We start from the raw sequence: 24,681 nt of genomic DNA on the forward strand, positions 1-24,681 counted from the left end.
CTCAGCCCTAAGCGGGCAGCGTTACCATCGCCGCGGAGCCGTCCCTGGGGAAGCGCTGGGACTCACCTGACTCCTTGGCACGGCGCCTGGCTGGAAGCTGAGCTCCCGGCGGGTTTTCACCTCAGAGCGCTGCGGGGTCTCTGCAGCCACCTGTGGGGAGGGAGGGGGGGGGGGAGAGGGGCGCCATTTTACCTCAGGGCAGCTTCTCCCCCTCAGCCGCGTCCCCAAGGGAAGGGGACCCCCGCCCGCCGCCCTCCTCGCACCTTCCTCGTCTCCTCGCACCTTCGCCTCCTCCTCGCACCTTCCGAGCCTCCTCGCAGCTCCCGGGGCCGCTGCCCGCCCGCAGGGGGCGCCTCAGCCCCGCTCCTCCCCCGGCCGCCGCCTCCCTCCCGCCTCCCCCCGGCCCCTCAGCGCCTCACGCCGGGCGGTTGGCCGTTAGGGGCGGGGCTCCCTTCACTCCCGCCTCCTTCACCGCCCATCCCGGCCGCTGATAGGTCGACTCCAGCCGTCAATCACTCCGCCGGCCAATGGGAGGCGGCGGGGGGCATTTTGAAGCGGTGAGGCGGCAAGATGGAGGCGCTCACCTTCCCCCGCTACAGCCCCGACGACATCGTCACCTACCTGCGCGGCCACCTCCTGGCCGGCGCCGAGGCCCGCGGCCTCACCAAGGCCGACCTCTTCGCCAACCCCAAGGTGCTGGGTTAATGGCCGGGGTCTGCGTTCGCCTAACGGGGCGTCAGGGCTCAAGCCGCCGCCGGTGGGGGGGGTCTGGGGTCGGTTTCGGGGGTTAATTACCTCAGGAATTAGCGGGGGGGGGTGCTGACCCGCCTCCTCTCCCCTCGCAGCCCGAGGTCCTGCACATGATCTTCATGAGGATCCTGCAGAAGGTGTATGGGATCCGCCTGGAGCACTTCTACATGGTATGTAGCTAGTTACGGGTTTAACAGAACATAAACAGAGAAAAACCCTGCACTTTCCACACTATGTGTTCAATTATCTCCCTTTTATCTTATCTGGCAAGTAACATTCTGTGTTTCTGTCTAATCAAATGAGCAGGAGCTTAGAAATCCCTCCTGTCTTGCAGAAAACTATAGGGCATCTTGTGTGTGTGAGGATTTGTATTTAATATGTTCAGTGAGGCAGCTTACAGTGTTTGCTGGGACAGGAATGAACGTGTGTCACTGCATTAGCCATCAGCATCGCTTCCAGCCTGGAAGCACCTGCCCAGGAAAAGGCTCTTCACTGAGGCAGTGGCCGGGAATGCTCCCCAGAGGAGTAGTCACCACACCTGGTCTGCTGGAGTTCAGGAAACCTTCAGGCCATGCTCAAAATATGGTTTAATTTTGGAGTGGTTCTGTGTGGAGCCAGGAGTTGGGCTGAGTGATCCTCACCAGTCGCAGCTGTGGGTATTCTGTGGTCTGTGAGGTGCTGATGAGGCCCTGCTGATTTGAACAGCCAGCCTGGTCTGGAAGCTAGTTTCAGCCCAAGTTGCTTGTAGAAATATATAGTGGTTTTGTGGGTGTCCTCCCTCTAGGCATTTTTATTTTTGTTTTTATGGAGAGGAGAAGGCCTTCTTCCCAAAGGAACTAGAGGACATGAAGAGCTCACCAATGTAGGCTATAAGAAAATTCTCTGTGGTTGAGCTGTGGATTCTTTTCTGATATGCTGCAGGTGCCAGAAATATCTGGAAGGCCTAGGAGGGGCTGTGCAAGCCCTGTGAAGGGCTGTTAAATCTCAAGGCGTTATCTCTGGCCTTGAAATGATGTTCTGTCTTCTTGGGCATCTGGCTTTGGCCATTGCTGAAGGAGGGTCTCTTACAAAGACCTGTCTAGAAGGAAAGTAAAATGTGCCTTTTGTGTTTAATCATTTCTGCCTCTGAAATTGAGAAGAAGGCAAGGAGAAGTGCAGTAAGTGGGCTGGGCTAACTGATACCTTGTTGATTAACATCTAACTTACCTCGTTTCTACCAGACAGGAATGGATTCCTGACAGCAAGAGTAAATGGTATTGTCTTGTGTTGGTTTTGGATAAGCTGAAAGGGAAAATAATATGGGCCCAAGACAACTTAGTCCTTCAGACAATAACATCAGCTGCGATATTGTATTAATGTGACTTAAATCATCAGAAAAGGCAACAGTGCACTGCTGTCTTCTTCTAAAGTCTTAATTTTAAAAGAGTTTAATGTTTAATTTTCAGATCTTTAAAGAGAGACAGTTCTGCTGTTTGTTAGGTGTGTAATGCAGAGACTGTTCTGATTCTATTTTAAACAAATCAAAATGGTGGATTTAAATTGAATTCCAGCATTTGTGGTGGTGTTGCTTTAGGTATTGTTGTCTTTTTCATATTTGACCAGCCAAAATTGACACTGAAAATAATCTGCTAACTAGATAATATCCTTCTGATTCTAACTTGTGTTCCCCAAGGATGGGGAAACAAGTATCTGTCTGTCTGCTTAACCTATTTGAATGATTTTATGTTGTGGAAGTCATCTTCTGTGGTTTCTTGTAAGTATTCTCTACTGACGTGTTGACTCTTTATTCTTCAGATGCCTGTCAACGTTGAAATAATGTATCCGCAGATATTTGAAGGCTTTCTACCTGTTTGTAATTTGTATATTCACATGTAAGTACAAGATAGCATCTGTTCATTTGTTCCTCCTTATAAAGGTTCCATTTACTAGAAACTATTGTGGGTAGTGGCTCTGCCACTTGTTGGGTCTGAGTGAAGTGAAGTCTGCAGATAAACGAGAGACAGCAATGCTGTAATGCAGGCTAATTCTCAGCAGGCAGTGATCTTGTTGAAAATAATGTATTAGCTTAACTATATCTAGCCTCCTGTGAAGAGGCTTATTTTAGTCTTATTTAAAAACAAAGAATAAAAACCCTAGCCATGCCCCCCAAACAAGGTGTGGTATTATTCTGTTCTTTTACTGGCTAGAGGTTCATTGTTACACCTGGCAGAGGGATCTTGAGTACCTGTTGCATGAATTTGCTGTCCAAATTCTGTTTCAATTTCTTTGTTGAAATGTGTGCTAGTTTTCCCCTTAAAACAGAGATTAAGCTTCAAATCTGACTCACTTCATTAAGTGAAGGAGTTCCTTAATTAAGGTAGAAAGTTGATCTACAGGCAAGTATTTTGTCTATAGAATTCCTTATGAGATACTGTAAGAATACCAATTTTTAACACTGAAGTCTAGTCCTAGTATTTGTTCTCCTGAGACATATTGTGTCATGTGTCTGTACATGTGCTCTGGAGTGAGAGGACAATAACTGTCTTCAGTAAATGTATATAGCACAAAAAGCGAGTGCTGCTGACTGAAAATAAGGCTGTATTCTGTTTCCTTACAGGGAGCGCTTCCTTCCAGTGTGCCGGGTTAATGACTTTCAGATTGCTGATGTTATAAATCCAAGTAAGCGAGTGCATTGTCAGCCTTGTGTGTCCTAGGGTGGATATCTTGATATTGAGGTGCTTTTTCTCATTTGGCGTAAGTGGGTGTCTGCTCCTCTGCTCCTGAAGGTGGTCTTTAGACGATGATTCTAGTGAGTGGTTTTCCACCTTAGTCCCTATGTAGGCTAGTCCAGTTAAATAACTGAGGAGAATCTTGTGTACTGGTCTTGTCTTTTGATCTGGAGAGCAAAGTGACAAGCTTTTAATAATGTAGGAATAGGTGGTAATGAAACTCACATGGCATTCCAGAGTTGCTAGGAAGAATATCTTATGCCAGTGCCTATAACTAATTAAATTTTTGCTTCATTCTTTCCAATACCTAACTTTGGTGATTCTGATGCAAAGAAACTTAGAGTTCTTTAGAATTGCCTTCTCTATCACTTCTGTGTCTGGCTTGTCTAAGACATTTAAGAACTTTGTAATCATCTTTCACGCAGTTCACTGGGAATAGAGCCAAAATGTCCCTGCAGTTCTAACAGCTAGCTTCAGTTAGCCAGAGTTACAGTGAGGTTCAATCTTCAGGGCTGTAGTCAAATATTGATGCTCACTTCATTGTGGAACTGTGTATTACTTGTCTTTCTACTAGGTGCCATTTTTATTTGTTAAGTAACATAGAATTGCTGAGACCTTGTAAGTTCGTAGGTTGGTGCTGCTTTTTGTGTGGTCCATGAAACCTTTGCAAGGTAAGCAGGGAAATAGCGAACTTGCATGTTTTGGTAATTTCTCTCTTCTCTGAACTGTGTTTTGCCCAACTTCTAGGCAATTGCAATGGAGGTGGAGACCAAAATAGTGATGTCTTGTCATTTCCATTTCAGAGGCAAAGAGGACAGCTCGCTTCTTGAGTGGCATTCTCAACTTTGTGCATTTCAGAGAATCCCGACGTGAGACCTACTTGGAGCTGCAGATGAACTATGTAAGATTGGGTGCATGTTGCTCCAGGTGCTTGCTTAAGTATATTTAATGCTAACCTACAATTGGGAGCATAGAGGTAGGGGATTTTTTTTTAAGAGTGTGTAAAATAACACAAGAATCTTAAATATAGCTGAGTAATATAGGAATGTACCCATTTAATATTAAATAAATCTTCTTGTGCAGCTACATTAGACATTATAAGTGTACACAACTACTGTAAATGGCTTAAGAAAAAAATATTGCTGTGCTCTTAACGAAACATTTCAGTTTAGAATAGTGAGTTGATGGACTAGTTGATAACATTGTAAAAGTTTCTGTATGGTACCATGGCTGAGTTACCACTTAAGCTATCATCTGAGGTTTTTCCAGTAACTTATTTGATTGTTCAGTTCAGCCTTGTAAATGAAGGTTTGACAAATCACTTTGAGAAAATATAGATGTAGCTCTTGTTGAGCTGAAGCTAGGGCTGCAGGCAGTTTCTTTTCTGAATATCTCAGTAGTTCAGGGATTGTGAATGTTATGTGAAATAATGATGAGCAGAGTTCTAACAGAACTCGAGGAAAAACTATACTCCTCTAAAATAAGTCTTCATGAATGCTTAACTTGCAGAAATTAGCTATGGAGAAACACCAGCAACTGGAGACTGCAAATCAGGAGGCAGCTGTGAAGCTGGAGAAACTGAAGTAAGTGTGAGGAGCAAGTGTTGTGAGATTCAGTATTTCTTGGCTTGCTCAGTGTGTGTGCACAATGGGATGCCTGAACAGGAGCTGGATATTTGAGTTCAGTGATCTGATGGAATTGGCTGGTAACTGACTTCTTTGAACTTGATCGCAGCATTGTGCAGTTCAACTAGTGCCCAGAATCCCTTTCCATCTGTTGGAAAACTCTTTTTAGACTGTGAGAGACATGATTGCATTCAGTAACCTGTTTTTTGGTGAGTGTATGAGACTAGATTGCTACAGATAGTGGGATCTAAGTGCCACAGATCTAAGATGCTGTGAGCTGAGATACTAATTAACCTTTGATAATGGGAGTGAAATTCATAGCTCGCTGTCATCGTTTTTCTTTCAATTGACAACCATCTCCTCCAGCAAGTGCTGTCACCAGGTGCATCCACGTGCCTGTGGTGGTTTCACCCTGCTGGGCAGCTGAACTCTGTTATAGCTGCTCTCTTACCCACCCCTCCTCAAAGGAAGAGGGGGAGAAAGTATAATGGAAAAGGGCTCAAGGGTTGAGATAAGGACAGAGTGACAGCTTGCCAATTACTGTCTCATGGGCAAAACAGGCTAAATGTAGGGAGACTAATATATAACTTACTGTCTATCACTAGCAGACTAGAACAGTGAGAAACTAAAAGCAAACTAAAAACATCTTCCTCCCATCCACCTTCTTCTGCCTCCTCCTACTGTGCAGCTCAGTGGAATGGAGACTGTGGTCAGCCCATAACATTCTCTCCTGCTCCTTTAGAGCCACTCTGCCCCTGCTCCACGTGGGGTCCCTCCCACGGGATTCTATCTCTTCCAAACTAATCCTCTGCTGGTTAGCCTCCTTGGGAAATAAGCTCATAAGTGCAGAGATGTTTCTGTTGTGTTGCGCTCACCCTTAAAGAAGTAGTTCTACTGGTATTAGGCTAGAAGAGTTGCAGGCAGGAAGTTAAAAACGTGACTTGAGAAGTATGTAATTGCTTTGAGAGGATATTTTGTAAATTGGGGGACTAGGATGAAACTTCCTTGCTGTTATAGTTGTTTTTTAGTGATCTGTTGTTATTGCTTATATAGCTGTAGGAAGTTCATCTTTAACTTAATGGAAGGGTAAAGTTGCCTTCCTCAGTTATTTGACGTGGGTGCCCCATTCTCTGTTTCAGGCCATTTAGTCATACTGACTGTGTCTTTGCACCATTAAGTTTTGTTTTGCTTGTAGGTAATAGGATGAAAAGATGACTAGTTTCCAAGATAGCTTTCTGTTTTGAAAGCTCTGCCCTGATAACTGCTCCCAGTTTGCGCAAGGCAGGAGGTTTTCTGGCTAGCAGTAGTTTTATTCCAATACAAGCTGTTTCTGTGGCACCTAATATGCAAACACCGTAAATCCAAATAAATTGGTAGAAGTGTTATGCTTTTGTACTTGTCTTTATTTAATGTTATCTTAAAATTTACAGTCCTATATTAAGCCTGTATCACTTATTTCTGAAATAGCTCTTCAGAGTACGCTTCACAACCAAAGCTTTGTAAGCAGGGGAAAATAAGTTGTATTAATTTCAGGCTGCCTAAACCTGATCCATGATGTTGCTGGCTGTAAGCTCTTTGAAAGAGTGTTTTATCTGCTGTACACTGCTGACCTGACTATAATGATGCTGAAACTATCAAACACCTTTATTTTTTGTTTAGTACTGTTCCAGTTGAACAGCAAGCAGAGTTCAAGCAGCTGTCAGATGACATTCAAGAACTGGAGCAACTGCTAAGCCATGACTATCGTCGGAAAACAGTATGATATCTTTATGTAATCCTCTGAACTGCTGCCATTGCTTCTGATCATGGGTGTTCCTTAGTTCTATTCATTCTTTGGGTGTGTTCCCTGCTTCTATAAAGAATAAAAAGGACTTTAGTTTAAATCAGAAAAGGTCATTGCAACACTGTGTCCTGTCTAATCCCTAGCATTACCTGTGAGGAGTGTGAAACATGCATGATATCAGAAGTGTATTCAGCTCTTCCTTTTTGAAACATGGTATTGTGTTGACTTGAGAGGTCCCTGTAGTAATCTTAAAAATGTGATGCGTGTGTTTCTCTCTTAAACTGTTTTTCCTTCTGAATTCAAAGAAGGAACTGGAGGTGAGCTGTGGTAGGAAATAGGATGATAGTAGGAAATAGGGTCACCCCAGTGGAATGACTAGCAAAAAGAGTAGGGTTGATCATGGGGTGGGCTAACTTTCCAGCAGCAGCACCTTTCACCTGAGATCTCATAGGTAACCCTTTCAGCTGCATTAGAGTGAAAAATCTGTGGTTAGTATTTTTTGTTACTTTAAGCCATGTCACCGTTATTAATATTAACTATGTGCTTGAATTCTGTGTTACCGGAGCCTGGTGTTAACTCTTCTCAAAAATGAAGCCTTTTAGACTGCAATTTTGTATTCTAGTCATGGTGCTCCAAAGAAATTATCAGTGGATCTCTTGTAGACAGATCAGTGATAGAAGGGCAAAGGAGCTAGTAGTTGTAGAGATGTTTAAATTTGTTACTCTTTTTCTCAGGCAGCTTTGCAAGAAGTGATTTCACAGAAGAAGTCAGATATTACAGAGAGGACACGAAAACTGGTAAGTACACCTCTGTGTAGGCTGTAGCGTAAATCTGTGTTCACCTAATAGATTTTTTTTCTTTCTGAGATCAGATTATTCTTGGAGCTAGGTAATATTAGTGTGGTGGTGATTACTAGCAGTTTTTTTCTTTCAAAAACTGCTTCAGCAGGTTTTTTTCCAGAAGCATTGCTGCAGTAGCTTGTGTTGTTACTTTTTTAAATGTCTATCCTTGCAGTGTAAAGCTGTGTGTTCAGGAAGCTCATCATGGGCAACAGTTCTGAATGTTTGAGAAGCTACAGCGAGCTTACATTCATAAATGGCTAACAAGGCAGCCACTGAGCTGGCTGGAGAGAATTTAGGAGGTTTTTGAGGGGTTGTATGGGAGGGTCTGTGTAGGAGCAATCTGCTAGCCATGAGTGTTACCTGGAAGGACTTTTGTGGAATGCTAGTTAAATACTGTTCTTACAACTTAGTGCTGTACCCCTGTAGACATGTTCAGGGAGCAAAGTGGACTGTTAATTGTTTTGAGTGAGAATGTTATGATGTTTATTTAAAAAAAAAACAACAAAAAACAACTCTGAATAAACTTCCTAATGAGGAATGGCTTACAGAGAGAAGAATGTGTCTAGCCTTAAGATCCTGACAATTCTGCTTTACTATTAACAATGTAAGTGAACAAAAGTACATCTTTGTCGTGAAAACTAGAATGAGCTTAAAGTGACAATGGCTACTTTGAAAGAAGAACAAGAGCAGCTAAAATCAAAAATTGTGGAGAGTCCAGAGGAAATGAAGAACTATATGGAACTGATGAAAGAGACTGTCAACAGACTCAAGAAATCCAAGGTGAGGTTTTTCTTCCCTCTTCCATGTGAGGAGGTATTCGATTAGAAAGATGCATGTTTTACTGAACTTACATAGTCTTCAACTGGTTCTTGAATAAGTTATACTTCTAGCTAAAAATCAACATAGTGGTGGTTAGTCTCAAATGAAATCAAAACTTCACAGAAAACTGCAGACTTCTGGTGTTTTTTTTCCTTTTTTGAGAAACGAAGTTGCAGTCACTGGTGCTTAGTCTTAAGAGTAATTGTTTACTTGTGAAACTAGGTATATAGCTCTTGAATTTATTCTTTCCTAACTGCTTGCTCTGGAGAGATGCCAGTATTTTTGGCGGATCACAAATGTTCTTAGGTTTAAAACAGGTGCTTTATGCTATTTCTTTTCTCATTCATGGTTTCTGGAATTGCTGTCTGTTTCTGCTATTATGGTGAGCTCTCTTCCTAGTGTTTTTGTGTTTTTTTTTTTTAATGGCAGTGTCTATTGAAAAAAGTTTGTTCATGAGCACTCATGAATCTGAAGCTTACCTAACTTTCTCTCCCTCAGAACTTTTGTTCCAAAACGTGGCACTCTTATTGCTGTAATTCCAGATACCTGTTTTTGTTTCATATAACTCCTGTTTTTACTAGTATTGAACTTCTTCACTTGCAGTTCTTCTGTCCTCATAGCTGATTCAGTGCAAAACACTTATGTCACTTTTCCTGTGTTTTTGTTTACAAAGATCTAATTTCAACAAATACACTGGAATTAATATTTAGTATGTTAAACAATGAGGGAATGGGCATAAGTCAGTATAAATTAGTGCTGCATGAAATAACTGCTGAGTTCTTAAGTTGTTCTATTATTACTTCTTTTAAAGGAAGAGGTTATTGAGAAATATGAGGGTTACCGAGACCTAGTTGAAGCTCTGCCAGCATGCCAGTCGGAGGTGCAGTTATATCAAAAGAAGATGGAAAGACAAGAAAAAAATGTGGAGATACTGGCCAGTGTGTTATCAGAGGTTTGTATTCCCCCTAACCAGATATAATGTGGGTAAGTTTAATATCAATCCAAGTCAGGCAATCAACAGTAAACATCTGCTTTTTGAAAGTGTATCTTGTCTGCCCCAAAAAGAAAGAATTCAGGTAACTTCAAAATCTCACGAAAAATGTTAGTAAAACAGCTGCTGCTTTGCTGTATGTCGCTAACTAATGTACTATTGACCATTTTTAATAATCAAGCCTTTGTTGCCATAGAAACCTGACCTAAAATAGTTAGAACTGTCTTGGGGTTGTTGGTAGGAAATGATGGAGGAGGAAGAAAAGCGAGACCCAGTTTCTTCTGCCTATAGGACAGAAACTAGAGCAAGAAATTACCACTTCAGGACTATTTCACATCTGAAGTGCTTTAATTTTACTGATGTTACTAAGCTATAATTTGACTGGTGAAATGGTTATCTTAATAAAGCACCTTGCTAGGTGCTACTCAACTGTGAGAATGCAATTGTTAAGAGCATTTGGGGGAAAAAATGTAATCTTTTGGGGGTATTCATATAACATGTTCAAATTACTGTTGCCTAAGAGTTACAGCAGACCTCCTAGTAGCTTCTAGAATTGACACAAGTAATAGGATCTTGTCCATTCACATGTATTTCTAATCAGAACCTGGAATATTAGAGGGAGAACTGGTTAGTAATCAATCTCTTAAAAAGCAAGAAGACGGTTCTAATCTTAGTCAACTTCTAACAGGATATATGGTTTTATTTTCCCTATTTAATTTGTTTCTTTACTTTTTACATGCTGTAGGTCAGAAATCTGGAGGACCAGCTTGAGAGTGCTCAGATAGAGCTGAAAAAGGGGAAGACGGATGAAGTGTCCTTAAAGAGGCTGGTCACTGCAAAACATGAGAGGCTGTCTACAGCTGAAATAAGGATAGAAAAGAAGCGTGAAGATGTTGAGCAGTATAAGCAGTCTGTGTTAGAGTATGGATGAGTTGATTTTTTTTTCTGCCTGGTGCTACTTTATGTCTTTATGTGCTACCAAAGTTCATGTCTGGTACAAGTGTGTAGCTTAGCAGTAAGAGGAAAATGAGTGATGTGGGATAGCTTTGTATGAAGACCAGTAGTGCTGCAGGCAGGGACTTGGTGTCTCAAATCAATAATTGCAATGTGACTTGACAGCAATTCTTTTATTGGATCACTAATTTAATTTATAATGCTTATTCTGGATTCTTTTATCTTCTTAAAGAGAATGTCACATTGGGATAATTTTCCAACATATCAGACTTCAACAGAGCCCCATTTGCCTTTCATGAATTTTTCATAATTTCCCTTGCCACTTTTGCTCATTATCAAAGATGTTCAAGACCCATGGGGAAATGGGGCTCGTATCTCAGAGGAGTATTATCCTGACATGATGCTTCTAAAACAAAAGGAAAAGTGTCATTTGATCAAAGCCTCTTAGCCCATCTTCTCTTCTACTGTATGCTAAAGGCAAGTTGCACAGCAGTGTTTACAGCGCAGCGGTCGCTTCTGCAGTAGCAAACTGCAGCGTTGTAAGGTCATGGCTTCACTGCGAGATTTGAAGTGCTGAACTGTGGTAGAGAAAGCTCATTGTATAACTCTTTTTTTGTACATGGCTAGGAAATGAAACATGGAAAATTATTGGCTGGGGTAGCTTAACTATGGTTGAAGAAAGCTTTTTCCGCATAGCTGAGAGAGGCAACTAAGACTTAATCATGCGGAAAGGCTTGTGTGGTGTGCAGCAAGATTCCCAGGCCTCTTTTGCTCTTCATGTAGGGTATTGTATCAGCTAAAGGATATTGGAAGGAAAAGTAGCTTTTAATTTAAATAAGGAATGAAAATAATACCATCTAATGCTCTTCTATACTAAAAGTTGCTGCCAATTTGTTTTTAATGTGTTAGATATTTCCCTTGAGAATTGAAATTAGATGTTTTGAAAAGAAAGGGGAAAGGGAGTAACCTTGGTTTGAAAACAAGTTTTCACTGGTGAATAAGAGAATGTGTCCTGATTGTTCCCGTGAGATAAGGAAGCTATAAGTAGGCTTTCACTAAGTTTGAGTGATTTCAACCATTCTTTAGAGAAAGCAGCAGCTAAAATTCCAACTGTAATTATTGTGCGAATGTTAAATATAAATTGGTAAGTGTTTTACACATGAAATCAGAGCCCATCTCCTGTTCCCACAGTAACTCTGCTGATTACATGGTAGCTCACAATTGAAGCTATCTCAATTTACCTGCAAGCTAGGGTGAATTTGGAAATTGCATGCGTGAATCTATGGGATAGAGCTCTAACTTGGTGGGAGGGAGTCTGAGGATGAGGAGAACATGTACTTAGTGTTTCAGCATAATTCAAAGTCAACCCTATCCCTTTTGCCATAGACCAGTGGGTCCCAGGCCAGAGCTGGCCTTTAGTCAGGGCTCTCTGCTCACATCCGTTCTACGTGGTTCAGAGGTTGGAAGATGCAGTGTCCACCTGCCTGCTGGCTTGAGCTGGGTCAGTTCCATTGGAGTCCTTTGAGTTGTCTTGATTGGCAGCAACTGAAGATATTCAGTGTATTGTAACTCCATTCTGAATTTTACTTCCTGTACCTATGCTGTTCCAGGTTAAGGATCAGACAAATTGGTTGAATAGCTCCATACTAACTCTTCTCCCACTTCTAGGTATTGCAACAGAGTTCAGGAAAAAAGAGGTGCTGTGTATGATAAAGTGACAGCAATTCACAATGAAATTCAGCAGACAAGGTTCAAAATTCAGCAGCTGAATGAGAATGCTGAAAAAGAAGAAATGAAAGCCAAAGTGAGTTGTATGGTTTCCCTGGCTGTATTTTTTTTTTTAATGGAAAAAAAGCAGAAATCCTGGCAAGTTATAAGTAGAAGATGGCAGTCTGCTTTTAGCATCTCCTTTTATCTGCTCATTGCTGAAGTACCATCTGCGTTGGGAGGACAGGGTTAGCAGTCACTGAGGCAGAGGTCTTGGTGATACAGATTAATACAGAATGGGGCAGTACCAGTGTGAATACTGTGCTAGAGCTGGTGTTTGACAGCCTTAGAATTGTGTGTGTTAAACAACATGTTGTAATACTGGGATTTTGCTTGCAGCTGTTGCTATTCTTAGATTGTCTTGTAACTTTCCTGTATTCTGTGAATATTTCCTATGCCAAGGACAACACTTTAAAATCACTTGTGACCACCAGGCCACCTTCACTTAAGATTTATGCTTTGTAAGGATTTAAGTTTGAATTACTTTTTCTTCTTCCTAGGAAATATACCTAAACCTGAAGGCTGGACTAGAGAAGCGTCATGACTCTCTCATAAAGACAGCAAAGAATTACGCAGCCTCAAGAGAAGATAAAATTGCTGAACTGAAGAAAGGGCTGCTTAGCATTCAGAGTCCTAGAAGTAGTTCTTGAACCTGCCTTTACTTGTATTCCACTTGCATTATATTTGTCTTCATATCTGAACTCAGCAGCTTGTGCTTTATGTGCAGTGGGTAATTATTCCAGGCAAAACCCAACTTTCTCTAAAGCCATGTCAGGACATATTTAGCTTTCTAGACAGATCCTGATGCTGTGAGCTTCTTAATGTGGGTAAGAAAATGCTCGGTTTCACCTGTTTGTATTGTTTTGGTCGGTACCTAATTTGAGCAGTAATATTCAAGTCTTGACTTTTTTTTTGCCATTTAGACAGGATTCTGCTTTCTGTAGGAACTGTTATACAAACTTTAATCTTGGATGACCTGGCTTTTTGGGCTGGTCTGAATGGACATACTGTTCAAGATAAGGCAGTAATAGCTGGTATTCCACTGACACTACTGAATTAAAATTAAATCCTGATGGAGCAGTAGCATCCATGTAAATGTCAAATTATTCTAGTCATGATGTTGGTGACTGTAAATGTTCAAAGGTGTTTTAGTTAACAGGTGAGTACCTCTAGATGCTGAAACTTGTTTCTACTCTGCATAGTATTGGACCCTCATCTGTCTTAAAGTCTGTGTTTGGGTGTTTAGTACTTTTAAAATAAAAAATAAGTTATACAGATAAATACTTGTAATGCCACTTGTGATGGCACTCAGCTTGCCATAGTGTTTTGAAAATGTTTTTGGTTACTTTAAGAAATAAAATGTTTTTTTTTAAACAGCTGATACAAGGATATTTAACCCTATTTCTGTTGTGCTTTTTCCCTCCCTACTTTCCCAACTGACTTAGCGTAACATTCCAAGTGGGAAATAAAATTTGGTTTGTACGCTTGTAGGAATATGTACTAAAAGCTTTCATAACGAAGGGGGGAGGATTCAAGTCTGTATAGACAACATCTTTCTGATTTGTGTAATTCTTCAGGTTCTCTTGGAGGTGCTAGCAAGTCAGTTAGGAACAGTGGGTGGTCTTCTAAAGCTCTTACTGAGGCATTAGACTGTTCTAAGGTTTTTCTTTGAGTTTTCTTTTTACATCATAGCACTTAAACTTCAGTGGAAGTCCATGTTAATCTGCAAATTTTAACCTAGTACAAAGTTTCTGGTACAGCTTTCCTATTTCCACCACATACAGTCTTGAGTGTGGTAGGTCACTATTATAAGTAATGCAATTTAATGTTTTTAAGAGAGTGCATGTGTTCTTCATCCCAACAGTGCTGTGCAGTATTTCTCTGGTGTAGAGACCAGGTAAGTGTAACTGCTCATGCAGTTGATCTTTCCAAGAGATAAAGGTGTTCAGTACATGCAAGGCACAGAAAAACTTTGTGGATTTAATGTACTAGGCCACATGTGGAATAATTAGTGATGTTTTGGGTATTGTGCTTTGAAAGTGAGCTTTTTGTATTGAAACTGTATTTCCATGTTGCGTGTTGAAGCATTGTTCTCCATGTACAGGGGTGGAGAAGCCTTCTATTTTTTTTGCTCCACTTTCTAAGCCATAGCATAGATTCTAGTCTGACACAGCTCCATTCTATGGGAAAATGCAGCTTTTCGTTGGCAGCACTCACTAATGAATTTGCCTGTGTAACGCAGCGTGACTGGTGTTTAGGTATTTCCAGACTTAGAGTACTTTGGAATCTCCAAAGACAGCAAGGATAGAATTTTCCTTGTGTAGTCTTTTTTTTTTTTTTTTTTTGCAGTATCCCTGCTTCTCATGCCTGTCTAGCCCACGTGGCAGCCAGCAGCAGCACAGGAAGCTAAGCGTTCCTTCTCTCAACTGCTCTGAGAATTTTGGGGCGTGGGTTGTGTTGTTTTACTTTGGGTGATGTTATACGAATTCAAGAACACTCACTTGACTTGAATTCTGTAAACATAGCAGCAGTGTTTGCTTTCTCATATCGACTGGTTGGAGGTGTTCAGCTGCTTTAACAGCTTAGATGTTACAGCAGCTCTGATGAAAGAGATTCACAGAAGCTTCAATTAGATGCTGCGAGGACTGTTTCAGCTACCAGTGTATTTTGACAGGAGTAGCTGGGAGGAAGCTGTGTATAAAGATAAGGATTCTTAGGTGAGAGATTATGCCTGTATAACCCAGTCGTTAGGGATCTAGGACAAAGTAAATGCTAACTTCTGGTTCTGCTTTCAGGAGTTTTCTGACACCAGCTGTTGGGTAAAATAAAAGGCTGTAGTTTGGGGAGAAACAAAACTTAGGATATCCAGGGAGGCGTTTATGTATTTCCAGTAGGCTCTTGAGCCTTCAGAGAAACTTGTCTACTTGTTCCCAAAATACCTATAAGCAAAACGTAACAGAAGCTGTATTTTATCAAGAGATACGTGATGCCTAGTTGTGGAGCTACCTGCTGCCTTTCAAGAACTTGTATTCATCTTCAACCATATGGCAAGGCTGTGGGGGGAGTTTTGTGTGACCTGAATAGCAGCACAGGGAGAATGGCTTTGCTAAGGCACCATAGCTCAATTTCCCTCAAGAGGGCAGTGGCATTCCAAATTTTCTTTTTTGCTTGTTTGTTTCTTTTAGTATTACTTCTGTCTAAAAGCCTATAATCCTCTGCTAAGCCCTAATTCAAAGAAAACAGCAAAATTCCTTGTTGAGACACTAGAGTGAAATTAGCAAATTAGAGATGGAAATGAATCATAGAGCTGATAGAGGAGAATAGGCAGGCGAGGCTTAGTGGAATGAGAGCTTTGCAGCCTTCCCTGTGGTCTACTTGTGAAAATAATTGAGTGTCAGCAGCTACTATACAGCTTGGCATAACATTGTTCAAATTAGTAGCTTGATTTTTGCCTATACTGCAGTGCTTCATGTACAACATAAAGCTTGCAGCAATCTTGAATTGTACAGCTCGGGCTGACGGGCTTTTTGGACTTGCTTGTTTCAAACGTGTTTAATTACTGATAATGTCCTATAAGCAATAAGAAACCAAATCTTGAAAAGAGCAGTCTGTTAACACGGTTTTGAAAAGACAGTCACTGCTCTCTGTACTCTTCCTTTAGATGGGCAGAAGTGGTTTGGCATCTTATGCCTGATACATGGATCTCTTCAGGGTGAAATCTTTAGCATTACAAAAATACTGACTGCACACACAAGTGTATTTGCAGGTAGATACTGAGTTTAAAGAACAACATGAAAAGTTTTCTTGACTTCTAACCCTGTAAGCAAAGCTTACTCATATGAGTGCTCCCTCCCTATCAGTGTCTGTTTAGTAATGTATGTGCGGTGTTGCCCCTTCTACTGTGTATGGCATCAAGTAATTTTGGCTGCCCACCTGGGCAGGAGGAGTTGTAGCTCAGCAGAGTCTTTAACTTCTACTTTGCTGCTAACTTTATTTTACTGCTCCTGTATGTTTCTCCCTAGTTCTTCTTTCTCCTCTTGCAGGAGAGAGGGAAGATGCTTTGTTCTCCTTTGGCCCTAAGTCTGTTGCTCCCTACAAGCTTTATCCTTGGTTAAAAAAAAAAAAAAAGGGAAAACTGCTGTTATGTCTTCGGCTTTAGACATCTCAAGACATCGTCTTGCTGTGCACTTGTTTTGTGCTCTGATTTAGCATGGTCTGGGTCTTGCCAGACCTGCTCTCTAGGGAACCTGCAGAGATCAGGCAGTAGCTTAGATCACTCGGAACATAAGTGTGAATGTAGGTTATTGCTCAGAAGGTCACTTTCTAGGAGTGGAAAGTTTAAGATTGTCTCCATGCTCACAGTCTGTCCCATATCTGCCTCCTTTACAGATGAAGAATTTTAGTTTGGGATTTAAAAAAAAGTATATGGTGGGAGGTGGGTTGATGAGAAGGCATGGAGCTTATCAACAAAATAATATTTTATCATTACCAGCTGCTGTACTGGTGGGAGAGTGCTGTACACTAACACAGATGAAAATATTTCTTAACAGCTCAGATATATGAACAGCCAGAATATATGTGGACAGCACAGCTTGACCTTCCTGTTATTTGTGAGTATCCTTCCTTTGTACAGATCACACACCATAAAAAAGGTGTCTCCTGCCCACTAGGATATGCAGTTTTAGAGGAAGGACAGACAGGCCTTTGCTCTAGTTTCTTAAAGAATTGGAACCACGTTTGGTGTCTGTGCATAGAACACATAGTGATATGGGAAGTGAGTCAGCAGCTTGGATTATGGCTTGGCAGTGTATATGAACACAGCCTTAATTTTAAGAGGCTGTATGTGATACCTCTGTTCCTCTTCGTATGTATTATGGTCCTTGTGAAGGAAGGAAGCCTCTTCTCTGTCCTGGTCTGTCACTTAAAGATAAATATCTATATGTGTTGCTGGAAAAAAACGATCTTTAAAACTGTTTTGGAACCTCTCTTTCTGTTAGGCTTTGGTCAAAGTGAGTGGGATTGGGTTAGGTCAGCAAGCTTTTATTTTTCAGCAGTTCTTTTTGCTCTGGTTGTAGGATGGGCTGGAAGAGGAGATGTAGGTGTTTAGCCACTTGGTGGGGCTCTTGGCACAGACAGTGGTGATGAATTCATGTTTTGTTTCTGTCACAGCTTTGCTGAGGAAGCCAGAGGAAAACCGCTGAATCTGCAGCCTCAGAATAACAGCTTTGCAGCTTGACATTCCTATAGGCTAGGACTAGCCAGGACCAGGTAAACTAAAAGTTAATTATAAGACTTTATAAAAAGATTTCAGAAAATTGATGGTCAGCTTTTAGTAAAGACCATCCAAGCAATGGTGAAAACCACTACGTCCATCTTAGTCTTGTCTTCTATCTGGAGGACATGAAGGGTATTCTGAGGTCACCTGTACCTGTGAAATGATGTTCTACTACACAGCAGTGAGAATAAGCTTCAAATTGTTAAGGGTAAGCCATCTATGATAATAGCGTAAAATAAACATTGTAGATACTTGGGATTAAACCTAGGAAAACCTGGTTAAAAGACCGACCACATTCTCCAAAGCTAAAAAGGGAAAGCTACGTTACATGAGACCTTTTAAATAGAAAACTACATGAGCTGATGAAACTCCACAGCGTTTTGCACTTAGCTGATCTCTCTTCTGTGGCTTTCAATGAGCCTTCCTCATTTCTGGGATTTTAGCACTAACACTTCTACGTGAACATTGGCAGAGTATTGCTTCTGGTAGACTTTCTGGATGCCAGTGGACTGAAGAAAGTGGTAGGTATGTATCAGCATTGCTGCAGTGTGCTTTTGTTTCTTCAACCCAAAGGTGTGAGTGCTCCCACTGGCTTTCTGCAGCCCTTTGCTCAGTGCCAGTAGGGTGACTCCAGAGTGGCAGAACCCAGTAATGGGTTTTTAAGAACTGTGCTGATCTCTTACAAGGTACAGATGGAGTTTTCAGTTGGTGTGTGTGATTTGAAGGGGATTGGACTGGGTTTCTTTCACTGTTTATCACGTTGTAGTGCCAGTGAGCCAGAACCAGGTTTGGCTCTTGCTGTGCTCTCTATTGTGTAATGGTCCCTGAAGCTCTTTGCCATAAAGTGCTGATAGCCCAAAATGGACAGAGCAACAGGTAAGTTGTCACCTTTCTGAAGTGACACCAATGTCACTGTCTGTCCACAATCCTTTGCCAATCTGTGGTATTGAGGCTGATTTCTCGTGTGGCATTTTCAAGGTGTTTGTGTATAGCTAATGATGAAGCCTGGGCTACGTGACACAATCCACAGGACCTTATATTCCTTGATTTGATGTAGTTGCCTGACTGTACTGCAAGTACAAAGCCCATTTGTAGGGACTTTAGGTTGCTGTTTAGGTTTGGTCTCATTTTCTACATGTGAAGTTTGCGTGCAGAGCCATTGCAGTTTGCAAGCAAATCCCTGGAATGCCTAAAGTGGGACAGGTCCTTGCAGAAGCTTAAAAAAAAAAAAAAAATCACTAGGGGTGCACATTGCTTACTCTAGGAGAAGGGAGATTGTAGGTGTGGTTTCTCCTTGAACGAAGCCCAAGAAGGCTCAGTTCTCTTCCCCCTAGGCTTTTCTCCCTTTTCCGCCTTGCTCACAAAGCAGAAATAGAGCCAGGTGTCTAAGAGCTGAGTTTCCTGGTGGGGAGCAAATCATACAGTACTTACTGCACAAGCTGAGTTCAGAGGTTGTGGCAGTGATACTGCAGAAGGGTTTATACTGAAAAATACACTCACAAAGAGAACTGGACACTGAGAAAAATAATTTTTGCAAACTGCAAGGCCCACTGGCGGAAATTGGGAGAGGCCGGTGTTTGTAGAAAATGAAGTCACTGCAAACAAAAGGAGGGAAAACCCAGGTTATGTTGAGGTTTCCATAGCAACCCAATACTTTTCCTGGAAATCTCAAATGATGAGATCTAATCTATCTGCTGTTTAACTCTTACGTGCAAAGCCCTCTCCTTCTCAGCCTACTCCCAGCCCTTCATGGTGTGCTCTGTGGGGATGGGTGTGCTGTCACTGTGCAACAGTCTGCATGGGGAATGATGTCTCTGGGATGAGGCAGAGCCTGTCCTGTTCCCAAGTGTGTAGAAAAGGAAGAGCTCGTGAGGCAGAGGCGGTGTTATGTGGGCTGGGTAGGAATGCCGGCTGATTTGGGGAGGGTTCTCTTTTCTGCAGATCCCAGAGAGGAAGGGGAAAACCAAAACTGAGAGCAGAGTTGCCAGGCAGGTGCGTTGCTGAGATATCCCACCCCTTGTAGGGTTTACCACGTTAAGATGTCCCTGGAAGCCATGCAGCTTAGTGTGTGTCTGAGATCTATAGGAAACTTCGTGTATGTTTGGAGAGTTCATCCATGTGGCCTGACTTAAATTGGTATCTAGCTGTCCCTCCTTTGTCTGAAGAGCAGTAGATGTGGGGAATGCAAATCCAAGGTGGCTGGGGAAGTTTCTCATGGAGGGAGGTGCAGGGTGGCTGGACATGATACAGGCAGGATGTCAGTACAAACCTTTGGGGTTTCCATTATCATGATGTTGGTTTGAAGTGACTGGCTGGTGCATCCTGCTTACAGACTTGGTGCTAAATTGATCACTAAGTTTCAGAGTTCAAAAAACAGTGATGGACACTGTTATTGTACTTCCTTCTATCAGGGCTTATGAGTTGAGGGCATATGAAGATTCAGAGATTTTTACCTATTTCTAGAGATGTTTCTATTTGGTATCTGCATATTTCTTTTGATGAAAGGCAGAGCGCTGGCAGGGCTCTGTTGGCATGTTGTGGCCTTTGTTCTTACTGCAGGCCTTGGGACACTGTCAAGTGCTGTGGCCAGAGAGATGTGACATGCGTGTAGCTGTTTTCACTTCTTTTCTTTAGAAACCTGTTGCATGGCTGATCATAAGTGCAGAAGAGGGAATTCAATAGCTTGTGTGATCTCCCGAGTTCTGTGACCTTTGTGGTTTTGAAAGGGGAAAGCAGCTCATCCAAAGGATGACATGCTCACTGTATGACAGAGACACAGCCATACGTAGGATTTGTGTGTTGTGTTACAGCCTTGTTAAGGGCCCGTCTGACTGTGGCCAACCCCTCTACTAACGTTCAGCAAAAGCAATATTTTGCTTTAATAGTTGGGCTTTGATATTTTTGTTGTTGTTGTTCTGTTATTAACCTGCTGACGCTTACTGAATCCTAAAGATTAGTGGATACCCAGCAACTATCATTATGATATTTAGAAGAAAACCTGTTCAGAGGGGTTCAAAGAGCAGCGATCCAGGTACATGCAAGCAAATAGGAAGCAGTGCTTTAAACCAGTATCTGTTAACAAACCATCCCCCCTCTTTAAACATTTATTATATTTCCTCGTATTTCTCCTGACAGCCACCTGTTCAACTTCTGACCTGTTTGTAAAAATCTGCACACCATCTATCAGAGGGATACGTGCACTTACAAACTTCTGTTCTGTGGGCATTAAGTAAATTATTTATTTAAGATCATATGGCAGATCTATAATTAATTAAACCCTCCATGATATTAGCGCAAAATAATTTAGCCTTTCTAAAAAGGTAAATGTAATTTGCCGATCTGGTATTTGGAAGAATGCTTTCCCCAAAATCAATTCCTTTAGTTTCCAGAGAATAGAAATGAGAAGCAATCTCATTTTAATTATATCTCTTTATTGCTAACAAAGGAATGATTTATGCAATTAAATTAACTGGCTAGAAAATTATTCTCAGCTGGGCTGTCCTAATTCTTTGCTTTCTGAATTGCAGGCTCTTACACTTCTCTATGTAGATTAATTTTTCTGATATGCAAACAATGCTCCTTGTGTTCATTTTTAACATTTTTTATTCACAGCTCCCCTTTTCTTAGTGTCAATGACATGAGTAATATTTGTGCACTGCTGGGCTCTGATTCAGGCCTTTTTTTATGTAGAAAGATGGAAAAAATCTTTTCTTTTGAACCTCATTATTGCCGGTGCAGAGCAAGGTTTTGAAGTTTTCTTATCTATTGCTGAGAAACAGCAGCAGGAACATGGAGGAAATGCAAAGATGTCAAAAGATGAAAACTTCTGAAGGAAAATGTATCAGCATTGAGGAGACAGGTGAATTTGCAGCTACTGTTAAGAAAGCATTATTATGCATTTCTCTGAAGCCCATCTTCCTGTAGCTGGGTAAAAAGCTGAAACACAAGGGGGGGGGGGAAAAAATGTTTTGTGTTGCACAGAGACTTAATAAGGAAAGAATTTAGTATTGTTTTTTCTGCCTGGGATTGCCTTGCTGTGGCTGGCCAGAACATTGGCTGGTAATATTTGGGCTGAGGGGAAAATTACCATGTAACAACACATTGTGACCATGTGCCAACACAGTCTGACATCTTCTGAATGGGGCATTGGTGTAATCTGCTGCTTTAAAACAGCAGTGAACATATTGCAGAGCACGTGTTGGCTCTGTCTGAGCTGTCCTGCCCTCTATCAGTAAAGATGTGTCAGCTGGTCAGTGTTTGCTGTGTTGGCACTCTCACACTGCTATCAGATGGCTTTGAAATAATAATAAAAAAAAAAAAAGCAGAGTTTTGTCTGCTTTGGTATGCAATGTTTTGGGTGTGGGAAGGTCTATGTCCTTGGGATTTGGGGTGGCTTTTGGGGTGGTTTTTGAACTTCCAGATAGGAAGGATCGAGCTGTGGTCTGAGCAGGACAAAAAAGCACCTGGATTGTTCAAGGACACCTATGGGAAGAACCATTTGCAAAGACGTTTGCCCTTGGCTGACAGTCACAGTGACTTCCCGAGTCCTGCAAGCTCTCTGTGCTGGGTGGTGCAGGTATCCTGCTCTGCGGATACCTTGGCTTATACAGGAAAGCATATCCTAAATGTCTGAGGATGTTGTTGGGGGCCTGCTCACAGGTAGTCTGTAGAGCATGCTATGAGCTCAAAGTGATCTAGACACATTGAAGAAACGGTTGGAAATCGATAAGATGAAATTCAGGACAAAAGCTACCTTTAGGGAGAAAACATCTGATTTGAAAAAAGAAAAACTGCCTAGGGAAGCGGTATTGCAGGGAAGAATATGGGTCCATAGTGAATCACAGCAAAGTGAGTCAGAGTGATGCTCCTTTAAAAAGAAAAAGTAATCTCGTTCCTGGAAATATTAATAGGAGCGTCATGTGCAAGTGCTGAGGGGGAGACACTACTACTCTGTATTATTTGGTGAAGTCTAGGCCAGCAGGATGCATAGTTCTACATGCTGCAATCCAAAATCCCCAAATGGGAAAGAACTGGGAAGGCATGACCTATGGGATAAGTAATAACAAACTCTATAGAGGGAGGACAAACAACTTCATTTACAGTAAGGGAGAGCTAAGCTGATACTAGGAGGATTTTAGCTGTGAGTGACGATGCTTGACACTCTCACACCAGCCTGCCAGGTAAACTCCTGGACCCACTGGATGTGTCCTTTGGTCCCCCCAGCTCCACCACCTTCTATTAACAGAGCAAGACCAAGCTCCTTGATTGCTGCAACATATGTAGGTAGATGGGTTTGTACCTGTCAGCCTCCTTTACCTCCTCTTTCCTTCTACTTGTGGAGTGAAAAAACTTCCAACCCTATTTTGAAACAAATTCCAGAGGGGGCTGATATTGAAAGCTGCTTCTAGGGAGGGCTGATGGAAAGGTTTCATGTCTCCACAGCCAGAAATCCTCTATTCCTTATGGAATAAGCAATGGGTGTAAACCTATGAGGAACAGAGATCAATTATGGAGCAAGCAAAGCGCTGTGCTGGTGGTGGAATTGAAAAGACAACAAGGAAAGGAAATTAATTATAAAAAACAACAACAAAAAAAGCACCTTTCCTACAGTTAATTGCAAGGTGATGCTTCACTGGTACCTCAGCTCAATACTGTTGTGAAGGGCACTTACAGACCACTGGAACCCTTCTAACGAGGCACAATGACAACTGCAAAAAAAAAAAAAGCACACAAAAGAGCCCACACCAAAACACCAGGCCCGTCCTCTGCTTTATTCTATTGAAATAAAGGATGTGAATGCTGCACTACCAGGAATTCTTCAGCCACAGTACATCTCCATGGAGCTGGGAGGGGGGGAGAGCCAAAGAAAAGCACTCCACATTGCAAAAATGGTTTAAAAATAAAGGTTGGAAGTGACACTTTGCACAAGCATAGTACTGTAATAGTAACTCTGACCTTTGGGCTGAACAGAGAGTACATAGGAACATTTCCTGCTCCCTCTATCATGCTGCTTCTTCCCATGGTTCTCTGTGTGTCTGCATTGCCCTGATAACCAGGAAATTGCTAATAGTACTAGAAGGAAAAGCACCCTAGGGCTGTGGTCTTCCCCCAGACATCCTCCTGGGGAATGTTTAGGGTTACCCTGTGCGGCAGCTCCTGAAGCAAAGTTGTAAGGATTAGACCTCAAAAAACCCTCTGCTACCATCTGAGTTCTGGATTCTTTAACAATGGAAATGAGTGAGTTCCCTCCAGATCCCCTAATAGAATTAATCACCTCTCCATGGACCATTTCCCAAATGTGCCAGGATTTAATTTCACACTGACTGATATCCAGATGAAAAGCTGTCTTCCCTGGTAACAGAAAAATCTTGCCTTCTGGACGGCTCCTCTCTGCTGAAGGTGGCTGTTCTCCCCGTGAGAAGATCCCTGCTGCTGTGCTTCCCTTGCTGATCCTGTAGGGTCCTACAGAGATGGCTGCTTAGGAATGCTTTTCCCATCCCAGATAAGGCTTACTGCTTTGTGAAGCTACTGTAGGTGTGCTTTCTGCATACACTTTTCTTCCAGACACAATGTGTCGTATTAGAAGAACAAATTTAGAAGAACAAATGGGATTTACCTGGCATAAGAAGGGTGCCTGAAGCAGGTTAGGGCTGTGCTCTCTGGGATTCCTTGGAAAGCTGGGCGGTATTTGAGGATTGTATCCATTTCTCCATGGCTTCCTTAAAATAGGAGAGAGAGAACACCGAAGAGTAAAGAACGGAACAAGCAAAATGGGAATTCTCACTTGTTTCACCCAATTTCACCATTTTTTTTTAAATGCCTAAGATTTCTTCTACTTTTATTTGTGCTCAAGTTCTGACTCTTGTGAAGCAGGATCCAGCTAAACGGAGCTTGGATTTCCTAGCATCATAGAGGGCATTTGAATAAAAACCAGTATTGTTAGTTTCGTTGTCTAACATTAAATTTTTAATGAACATTTTAATAAATATTAAATGAATAGTTAATATTTCTTTTTAAATAACACCGATACTTTTGTTTATGACAAATCCCAGCGATCTTAGTGCTAATAACAAAATCAAGTCAAAATAATTTGAATCGCTACATGGGAAGATGCAAGTACTAGAGAGCTTTATGTTGGCCTCGTATCCTTACTTACGTATCCAACTG

At 41.7% G+C, this 24,681-nt stretch overlaps 1 protein-coding gene across 1 annotated transcript; it reads left to right on the plus strand.

The window, feature by feature from the left end:
* The first annotated feature begins 532 nt into the window (after positions 1–532).
* NUF2 (NUF2 component of NDC80 kinetochore complex) lies at positions 533–13,615 on the plus strand. Its single transcript, XM_068689682.1, has 13 exons — positions 533–693; positions 846–920; positions 2,545–2,621; positions 3,347–3,408; positions 4,262–4,359; positions 4,968–5,041; positions 6,743–6,839; positions 7,601–7,663; positions 8,351–8,488; positions 9,339–9,479; positions 10,264–10,439; positions 12,141–12,276; positions 12,740–13,615. The coding sequence occupies exons 1-13, from the start codon at positions 571–573 to the stop codon at positions 12,887–12,889; spliced, it is 1,410 nt and encodes a 469-aa protein (XP_068545783.1). The 5' UTR covers positions 533–570; the 3' UTR covers positions 12,890–13,615.
* Positions 13,616–24,681: the final 11,066 nt, after the last annotated feature.

This window comes from Anas acuta, chromosome 8 (genome assembly GCF_963932015.1).
Source record: "Anas acuta chromosome 8, bAnaAcu1.1, whole genome shotgun sequence".
Classification (NCBI taxonomy): domain Eukaryota; kingdom Metazoa; phylum Chordata; class Aves; order Anseriformes; family Anatidae; genus Anas; species Anas acuta.

Excerpts from the sequence above, each read along its gene's own strand:
- NUF2 (XM_068689682.1), top strand. The coding sequence starts at position 571 with ATGGAGGCGCTCACCTTCCCCCGCTACAGCCCCGACGACATCGTCACC. Across the intron at positions 7,664-8,350 it reads CAGAGAGGACACGAAAACTG|AATGAGCTTAAAGTGACAAT; the intron begins GTAAGTACACCT and ends CGTGAAAACTAG. Across the intron at positions 9,480-10,263 it reads TGGCCAGTGTGTTATCAGAG|GTCAGAAATCTGGAGGACCA; the intron begins GTTTGTATTCCC and ends TACATGCTGTAG.